Source organism: Boleophthalmus pectinirostris, unplaced genomic scaffold (genome assembly GCF_026225935.1).
Source record: "Boleophthalmus pectinirostris isolate CB_2022bp ecotype Guang Dong unplaced genomic scaffold, ASM2622593v1 HiC_scaffold_18, whole genome shotgun sequence".
Classification (NCBI taxonomy): domain Eukaryota; kingdom Metazoa; phylum Chordata; class Actinopteri; order Gobiiformes; family Gobiidae; genus Boleophthalmus; species Boleophthalmus pectinirostris.
Window position 1 is genome coordinate 21,725,387 of NW_026571133.1, and position 10,085 is coordinate 21,735,471.

At 37.6% G+C, this 10,085-nt stretch overlaps 3 protein-coding genes across 4 annotated transcripts in view; 2 read left to right on the top strand and 1 right to left on the bottom strand.

Moving 5' to 3' along the window:
• Positions 1–3,150, top strand: part of grip1 (glutamate receptor interacting protein 1) — a 49,524-nt gene extending 46,374 nt beyond the window's left edge. For both annotated transcript variants that reach the window (XM_055153990.1, XM_055153989.1), the window contains one exon: positions 60–3,150. In XM_055153990.1, the coding sequence (XP_055009965.1) occupies positions 60–335 (276 nt within the window). In that variant the 3' untranslated portion in view covers positions 336–3,150. The remainder of the gene's footprint in view (positions 1–59) is intronic.
• Positions 3,151–3,826: 676 nt separating this feature from the next.
• On the top strand, positions 3,827–6,086 carry lsm8 (LSM8 homolog, U6 small nuclear RNA associated). The gene is made up of 4 exons (XM_020926631.2): positions 3,827–4,016; positions 4,210–4,250; positions 5,707–5,834; positions 5,919–6,086. Exons 1-4 carry the CDS (start codon positions 3,986–3,988, stop codon positions 6,007–6,009), a joined length of 291 nt encoding a protein of 96 aa, XP_020782290.1. The 5' UTR covers positions 3,827–3,985; the 3' UTR covers positions 6,010–6,086.
• A 72-nt stretch (positions 6,087–6,158) lies between these two features.
• On the bottom strand, positions 6,159–9,165 carry tymp (thymidine phosphorylase). The gene is made up of 10 exons (XM_020926618.2): positions 9,146–9,165; positions 8,694–8,816; positions 8,424–8,626; positions 8,183–8,281; positions 7,982–8,111; positions 7,775–7,893; positions 7,546–7,708; positions 7,246–7,473; positions 6,567–6,707; positions 6,159–6,499 (listed from the first exon to the last, which is right to left on the bottom strand). Exons 2-10 carry the CDS (start codon positions 8,809–8,811, stop codon positions 6,315–6,317), a joined length of 1,386 nt encoding a protein of 461 aa, XP_020782277.2. The 5' UTR covers positions 8,812–8,816; positions 9,146–9,165; the 3' UTR covers positions 6,159–6,314.
• Positions 9,166–10,085: the final 920 nt, after the last annotated feature.

Below are 10,085 nucleotides of genomic sequence, written 5' to 3' on the forward strand. Positions count from 1 at the left end.
GCCACAGTATAAACTAGTATTCTTTACTCATTGACTTTTATTTTATGACTTTGTTTTAGATTAACCATGTTCGGACCAGAGACTTTGACTGCTGTCTTGTAGTCCCTTTGATCGCAGAGTCCCCAAACCGCCTTGAACTCGTCATCAGTCGAAATCCCACTTCCTCTCTCATGACGAATCACACTGACAACACATCTTTGTCTCCACCAGTGAGCATCAACATCGAGCCCACAGAGCTGTCAATCAGCGGAGAAGATGGGCCAATCAAATGGAACCAACCCGGGGACAATGTGGGGGCAGGGCTTGTGGGGCAAGTTAATAATAATTCCTTATAGCATTACAAATACATATATATAATATATTACTGGTTATAACCAGTTTTCTACACTGACTGGAGAAGTTAACAAGGAGAGGATGAAATACAAAAATGTTTTGATCCATCCGTACTGGTTCAGAGCGGACCGTTTATGGTGCTACACACTCTTTGGAACTGCGACCACTAAACATCGAACTGCAGAGGCAGCCTGAAAGCACATCGAGGGACTGTTGCAACTATTTGCCTTCTCACTGTCCAGTTTAAAGTTGTCACTGGAAGTTATTACTACTGAAGCCACAACATGGCCATGTTGGACTTATGGGGCTGAGTCGGACTTGCGGGGCTGAGTCAGACTTATGGGGGGCCTATGGTACATAGAAAGGTTTATAGTACTACTGAAGCCAGAGCCTAAGTGAAAATAAATGTTTTTGGTCTGAGTGGTAACAGAGGCATGGCAGAAAAAAGCCACTACTCAGACCTTACTGTGCCACAGCAGCACAAACTTTGGTGGGACTGCTTAATTGTGTTGATTAATATACGTTGCCATGGAAATGATGAATGCTCCGATTAGACTCTTCAATGTTATGATTTAATATCTGTCAGCCTTGTGAATCTGGTCTATCTGATATTTCTATAGTGAATGATGAGCAAAATCAAGATAGAAACCAAACACCTATCATTACTGAAAAAGTTGAAACTGTGCCAACACTAGTTTAAATACAGTCTAAGCATCCTAATAGCACATTTCATTCCTCGCTACATTGTTACAACACTATATTACCCCACATAGAACACTAATATGATGATTTTAATCGGAGCATTAGTAATGATTTAAAAAGCAGTGAGTTTAAAATTGTTTAAGTTGTGTGCCATGAAAAATCTACAGACTGGACAGTAATAATTATCATGCTAATGATGATGAAGCTCAGCAGATCAATAAGATTTCTTTATACTGTTTACACCTGTTGGACTGGCCACACTGTGTGTATGTTTGTTGGTGCGAGTGTGTGTGTGCGTGTGTGTGTAACTGTGTATGTGATAAACACAAGGCCAGTTTAGCTCCTCCCACATTAATATGTTATCTTGGCGTTATCTTGGCCCTACCCTTTCCCTTTCTCTCTAGACCAAAAGGCAGCCAGGATGATAGATGAGAGATGTTTTTGAGTGATGCGGTGATTGGCTGGAACCAATCAGAAAAAGCTTCCTACCTGTCTGTCTGTTTGTGATGGGCTCTGCACTCAACTGTTCCAGGAAAGAGAAAGCATGCCCCACCATGACCTCAGACCTTGACCCTCGGTAATCGTAATTTAATATGCTAATCAATTTGTGTGTTTTTAATGACTGTGTCAGTTTTGTTTGTTTTCCATAGAGACTGAACCCAAAATATGTAAAATAGACAAAACAATGGTTTAGTCTTGTTGTTGTTCACACCATACCATCGAAGTCTAAAAATCACAATGCATTCACATTAGAGCCACAATGTTTCATAAGAAAAAAGACAAACCCTGTTAAAACAGGCAGCCTGTGATTGTGTGTGTGTGCGTGTGTGCATGTGTGTGTTTATTTGTGAGTGGTGTCCTCATATTTGTGCTCTCACCACAGTCTGAACTCACTATTTAAACTGGCCTTCTCTGCTTTGTCCTTAAGAAAACCACCTCCATGTCTATAAGTGCTCTACTTGAGGGCTAATACTGATTATGGCATCACTTTTACAACTTTCTGTAACCTCAATCAAGAAGCACACCTCTAAAAATGATCATGCAACTCAGCAAACACAGGGCTACAAAGAGCCATAGATAAAGAATAATATCTGAAGAATGCACAAAGATACAAAAGACTTGAGACTTGACTATGCAAAACTGTAGTACCAAGGTGTAAGTTAAAAGACCCATAAATAACATTAAAAACAAACCACCTCATTTTATGCTTAGCCTGTTATGGCTAATTTTAGTATTTGCTCAGATATTTTGTTCTGGAAATTTAGAAAGTTTTGCCTCAATATATTTGTGACAGAGTACATTATTCTTTCATGTTGTTTAGCATACAAAAATTGTCATGGTATTGCGTATGGGCATATATTCTTTATATACATGTTACATCTTTATATTAAGAGGAATCCAGGAGTTACACAGGGCTAAACCTAAATTGTATTCAGCACAAAGAAAAGTTAATTGGTTTCTCTGGATAGATTCATATCTCAGTTCATGCCTGCAGTTTTCACAAATAACTTATACTAACTATTAATGTATAAGTTAATTCTCAAGTTTTTAGCATAACATTAGCAAGGTATAGGAAGCTCGATAGGCTCTTTTTAAGTAGTGGGTTGTTCTGTTGTCTTTTGTCTCCAGAAGATGTCAGGAAACCTCCATCTGTATTTTCTACAGAGTTATGAGTGATCAAAGCCATACACACTCCTGTCTGTGGGATGCACTGGTTGTGTGTTATAGAGCATCATAATTAGCTGTATGTATGTGTGTGTGTAACATTGCAGATATTTGCACTCAATGATTCACCTCATCAGGATGTCCACCCACGCGCACACAGACACACAAACATGCATTGCACTGCCATTTATAATAGTGGGTCAGATTGTGGGTCCATGTAGCTTCACCAACCAACCAAACTGTATTTTTATTTAAAGGAACAGGGATGTTGTAAAGTATTTTTGTACAAATTTAATACTTTGGTAGCATGATGTTCCTGGTGTTGTCTCCTGTTGGGCTCCACTGCTCTCTTTCACTCCCCTTACTCCCCTTTATATGGACGACTACTGAGCAACAATAAAGATGAAGAAATGCCAAAATAATAGAGTGTCCTATAATTTTTTCCCCCCACCATTCTCATATGAATCATGCCAAGTTCCACAATGTATGTACTAAGATATTATTGTTAGGCTTTGAAAGTACGGCCAAGACAAAACAGACTGAGCCCAATTTAAAACCCAAAGCCCTCCAAAAAGATCACATGGGGCCCCCATTACAGTAATTTACACTATATTTAATAGAATATGTCATGTTTTTTCACTAAGATTTACGTGTTAAACAATATATAATTATGATTGTAGGCTTAACATTAATATGAAATTATATACATTTCGTTATAAAATAGGTAGCCTAAGTGTATTATATATATATATATATATATATATATATATATATATATATATATATATATATATATATATATATATATATATATATATATATATATATATATATATATATATATATATATATATATATAATATTATAAAATAGGTAGCCTAAGTGTATATATAATATATTTATATATATATATATATATATATATATAATATATTATATATACACTTAGGCTACCTATTTTATAACGAAATCTAAAAGACTAAAAAGGTTTTGATGTAGTGACTGGTCTATCCATAGAATGCAGGCAAAGCAACAATGACTAAACTTCTGTAGCCACCATAGACCGTATATGGTGGCCATACAGTCTATCATGCCATAGAGGTGAAGACACTCGTTGCTCTTCTGTTCAGTCTGTCTGTTCAGTGTGTGATTAGTCTAGTCTGGTCTGATCCTGTATGTTTGTAGCATTTAGCTGCATCTTTTTTCGTAACAACCTTTAATTGACCAAGGTTTGTCGATTAGTGCTCAATTTCAACCTAAGTAGTCACAAAGACCAACCGGAAAGATGTCCACTGCTCTGGAGAGCTACATAAACCGTATCCTTGAATCCAATTCTAGCGGTATATAATGAATGAATGCTAGTTAGCTTAGCTCGCCTCGATGTTCAAATTCAAATGTTTACGGTGCTGAACAGTGATGAAAATATATTGTGCATATTGTGATTGTGTTTTAGTATCTTAACATCAAAGCATTTCTCTGGTAAAATGTTTTCTTAACCTGTTGTGTCAGGCACCGTGGCTATTGTCACATCTGATGGACGCATGATCGTGGTAAATTTATTGCCTATGAACACCCTCTTGTGTATTCTTAATGCTTTGTGTGTGTATGTATGTGTGTGTATATATTATATATATATATATATATATATATATATATATATATATATATATATATATATATATATATATATATAATCATCCCTGGGACTAGTCTTACCCCGGGGAGACTTTACAAAGGCCTTTTGAGGGTAGAGATTGGAGAACTGTATGCTGAAAAGGCCTGTGAGGGATTGTCAGGTCAGTAAGTTGCAAGTATATATGTATAATATATATATATATATATATATATATATATATATATGTGTTTCTCACCTTCTGGTGGTTGGTGTCTGTCACCTTCATCCAGCTGGGAACTTGAGAGTTCGGGGCAGTATCTTTGCTGTTCCTAGTATTCCCAGTGTTTCCTGGTATCTGCTGTCGCCACTCTTCCAGTTTGGGGGTTACAGCCTCGAGTGCGCCGATCACCACGGGCACCATTGATGGCTTTACTTTCCAGGCTTTCTCCAGCTCCTCCTTGAGCCCCTGGTATTTCTCTAGTTTATTGTGTTCGTTTCTCCTTATATTGCCATCGCTGGGTATTGCAATGTCCACCACCATGGCCATCACCATCCTGTCCGTCTGTATCTGGAAGTCCCACAGGATCTTGGCTCGGTCATTCTCCACAACCTTTGGAGGTGTTTCCTTGGTTGTGTTGCTCCTTGTATGCTTTCCCTGCCAGCATCTTACACCCTGCAGTTATGTGCTGGACTGTCTCAGGAGTCTCTTTGCACAGTCTACACCGTGGGTCTTGTCTGGTGTGGTAGATCTGGGCCTCTATTGCTCGCGTGCCCAGGGCCTGCTCCTGAGCAGCCAGGATCAGTGCCTCTGTGCTGTCCTTCTGTACTAGCCCTCTCAAGCCATTGGTAGGATTGCTTGATATCAGCCACTTCAGTTATGTTTCGGTAGTATGCCCCGTGTAAGAACTTGTCCATGATGGTCCCATCAGCACCTCCTCCTCTGAACTCCACTATCTGAGACATTCTCTGAGCACCTCATTTGTCACAGCCTTGTCCTTGATGTACTCATCGAGCTTGGATGTTTCATCCAGTTTCAGTCCAGCACCCTGATATTTGGAAGACAAAGTAAAATACGCATTCTCTAACTCTTTGAATCTTTAACATTTCCTCTTTAATTATCATCATAAAGAAGACACATTTTAATCAGATGGAAATTTTAACATGATATTACAATAATGTGATACCTCCAGAAATCAGATGTTGATCAGATTATTAGTGTGTAAACATAGTCAGTTCATGTTGTTATGCACATTACAAAAAGCAAGCTCAAATAATTCCCACTTATTTTTAACACACATTCTCGGTGTGGAACAATATGGTGTGGTGAAAAAAATGATAAAATGATAGAAATGATAGAATCTCAAAGCAAGTCTATGTCTTTGTTTCTATAGGGCACCCTGAAAGGATTTGATCAGACCATCAACTTGATCCTGGATGAGAGCCATGAGCGAGTGTTCAGTTCTAGTCAAGGCGTGGAGCAGGTGGTGCTGGGACTGTACATTGTTCGAGGCGATAATGTGTAAGTCACTTTCAACTATTTGTACACACCTCATTAAAATCTAAACTTCTGGTGCAATAATGCGTTAATTTCTGGGCATTGCAGGGCAGTAATTGGTGAGATTGATGAAGAGACGGATTCCACACTGGATTTAGGAAACATTAGAGCTGAACCATTAAACTCTGTTGTGCATTGACCATGGATGTATTTCTGGAAGGAAAAAAAAAAAAAAAAAAAAAAAAAAAACTTTAAGGACTGATGATTTAGATAAATTTCTTCCTGTAATCAGCATCATTGCATTTTTTATGTTTGGTCTTTTATAAATAAAAGAGTGTCTTTAAAAAGTTTGATAATATGTTTTTGGGGTTTTTTTGTCACACTGTATCCTGGACAATGTAGGTGCAGTATGCAACTTCTCACCACCCTAGTCAACAACACATTTTAGTTTAGTTCATTTTATGGAATTATGTCCCTTTATTGTATAATATGTGGTGTCAGCATTTATTCATTACAGTATATGATTTGTTGTGCTTTAACCTCATCAGGCAACAGAATTTCCTGAACTAAATTTTGTTTCTGGTATTTTGTGTCTTCCTTTAATACTACAAGCAAACTGTTGTGCAGTTGGGTTATTTGTTCTTCAGTTGGAGCTGGTGTTTCATAGTGAAGCCTCAACCAGGGTAAACCTATAATAGAAATGAGTAGGAAAATAAAATTGCATAAACAACAGTTTGTCCATATTATGTTCCTTACCCTTTGGCACCTCCTCACCCAGTGACACCAGGAGCTCAGCACCTACACTGTGATTAATAGCCGCTCCAACACTTGATCGTCCTGCTCCAAGTTTATGGAGGATTTGGGCCAAGCACAAGCCATCTATATTCTCAACCACACCTGGAACCACAGTACTGAAGTCACACATCAGTGACAGGCAAGCACACATTCAGTGGCACATAACAAATCGTCAGTATACAGCCTCTTAATTGTGGCAAAGCACACAGCAACTAGAGTACACATCTTCTATAATCAACCACTGAAGGACTTGATTTCAGCAAATGCGTACAAGTTAGCCATTAATCTGTTAAACTCAGAAAGTGCAGTTAAAATATAACAATAAAAACAAATGACAATGCAGGCACCTCTGGCACACAGGCTTAGGGAATGTGCAGTCAAAATTCTACACAGGCATAGGGAATATATTATTACTCCCGGTAATAGAATATAAGACTGCAGTGCTTGCCTGCATAGAATGATGATGGTATGGATTACTTGTGGTTATTTTTGGTCTCTGTTTTCATAAAAAATAGATAATACATCTATAAAAGCAGTAAATACAATAATTATAGTAGTAAAAAGATTTGATATTTGCAAAGTCCTTGCATTTTAACTTTTATTACCTAATTTGCATTATTGACCTATGTTATATAATTACCATTTTCCTTTGTTGTCAGTGTAATGCAATGCTTGGATTTTCTCAGGACTTGATAATAGTCTGTATTTTTAGAACAAAGGTGTAGAGCGTCTTCTTTGGCCACACCTTGAGCTTCCAGCATAGCCTGAAATTTTGAAACGGCACCCCCACCAGTGACAGCTTCAAAGATTTTAGTTTTGCCCTCTGATAAATTTGACACCACACCTGTCATCATTAGCAACACTCCCCCTGGACAAAAACAGTTGTTTAAGAATCATACAGCAACAAGTAGGAAACCTGCCAGTCTTTGTAATATTTTACCAAGTGTTGTCACCAACTCCATCAGGTCATCAGGACCGTTCCCTTTTAGTGCCTCTAAGGATTCAATCACCTCTAAACTGTTACCCACACATCGACCAATTATTGAGTTCATATTGCTGAGGATTGCCGCTGTACGAATATCCAAACCGTTCCCGGTGTTTACCTGGTGAAAAGAACATTTAGAGTTTTGTTTTCATTTCTCATAATTATTAGAACATAAGATGCAAACCAATGACTGTGCTAGTTCTTTGGCACTGGCTAGATCTTTGTACAGAGCAGCTTTTCCAAATTTTACATCAAGCACCAGAGCTGATAAAGTTTCTGCCCCCTTCTTAGATATAATAGACCCTGTAAAAAAAAAAAAAAAAAAAGAAAACATTTCAAACTTTTTTATTGTGGCCATTGATAATCATTAAATGGAAGGTATTTTGTGCACCAGTAATGAGTGGTAGACTGTCCACAGTGCTAGTAGCATCTCTTAAAGCATACAAAACTCTGTCTGCAGGAACTAGTGTCTCAGTCTGACCAACAATGCAACAACCCACTGAGGCCAGAACCTCCTGAACCTGCAATAATTGTACATGCACTTAAATTAAATATTTACAGACTTGCACCAACAGGGAACTTTTATTTTAACCTCTGCTTGTGTTTTGTGAATTTTAAACCCAGGAATTGCTTCTAGTTTATCCAGAGTGCCTCCGGTATGTGCCAGCCCCCGCCCACTGATCATGGGCACCTGAAGGGTATACACATGTCATCATCATCAAGTTATGGACAATGATCTTAGTAGCATTGTATGTTGTCTATTTATTTAAATTCCCATTAGCTGTTATGAAATTTACAGTTAGACTTCCAGTTGTACAAAAAATGTAATGTACCTTACAGTTACAAGCAGCTAATGCAGGTGCTAACACCAGACTGACTTTATCCCCCACTCCTCCAGTTGAATGTTTATCAACTACACGCCCTGCCCACTCCGCAGGCCATGACATCACTTCCCCTGATGACATCATTCCTCGAGTGAGCTCCTGGGTCTCTTTGACAGTCATACCCTTCTGCCAAATAGCCATGAGCATGGCCCCTGAAAAGTTAAAAGTTAAAACATTTAAAACAGGTGTCTTCACACATAGGGTTTGCATGTCACATACCTATTTGACATTCTTGTATTGTTTTGCTTGTAACAGAATTGATGAAAGTTTGGATCTCTTCTGTAGTCAACTCCTCTCCATCTCTTTTCTTTTTTATTAAGTCTGCGATGGACTGCATTTTGGCTGGAAACCAATATCACAAAATGGTGAAATCATTCTCAGTTTCTGCGTCATGCAGGTGAACACACATAGTTGACATAAACACACAAAATAAAGTAAATATTTTACTTCATTCACTAACTACAAGACACTGTCAGGGACTAATGTTTGTCCTAAAAAAAATCAGCTAAACATACCTGACTTTGTGTGTGTGTATATATATATATATATATATATATATATATATATATATATATATATATATATATATATATATATATATATATAGTATTTTTTGTCTAAACCTATAGTTCCTTTTGAACTGCACATGAAACACCATGAAATGCACGTACCTGATCTGGCAGTGACTGTCAAGTACTACGTACTACTGAATTTTCTGAGCTTGACCCTGACCATACCAGGTCCATCAGCCAATAGGAAAGAAGGGGGTGGTTCGCAACTATTGGATCCCATTCATTCAGATAAACAAGATGAACCAGGACAACATCAATATGGTTTGTGTATGACTAGCATATCTGATTTTTCATTTTAAAAATTAAATCTCTTGGTCCATATTTCACACATGTACAGTGTAGCAGTGTTAATTTTAATAATTTTATCACAGATCAAAAATAATTTTGGAATGTTAATAGTTATATTTATCTGTTTTGGCCTCCTTAAAATATATGGTTGAGTGAAAGAGTAACTCTCATCATGCTATAGCTTGTGCCTCTGCCTGTTGCTGTAATGGCATGGCAATAGTTGTCAGTTATTAACTCAAACTGATGCCTTTGGACCAACAGGGTCAGCATTAAGTCATCACCAGAGGACCTGTGAGGGTGAAGGAAATTAAAGAAACAGTTATAATAAATGACGATTTATTAGAAAGGTTACAATCTGTTGTGTTGCAGAGCTTTGCAGTGGCCAATGGCCATGCTGACTAGTTGTCATTTTGTGCCTTAGGAAAAGGAAGAGAAAAAACTACAAATACACCACTCACTCTGGGAAATACAGACATACTCAAAGAATGTTGGAAAATGTGGAACCATACAATTGAAATAGGTCTTTCTAATCTGCAGTAATGTTCAACAGTGGTCAGACAGCTCCTTAGTCCAACACAGGAAGCATTTCTAATGTCAACATTTTAATTTCAGCACACAACAGCCCCTTCTAGAATATTTATCACATACAAATCAACTGGCTCAAATATTTTACCATGGTATGCTGGAAGGATATGTTGGGATAAATGCACAATAAGTAGATTATACAAACGAGAGAATTAAGTTCTACAAT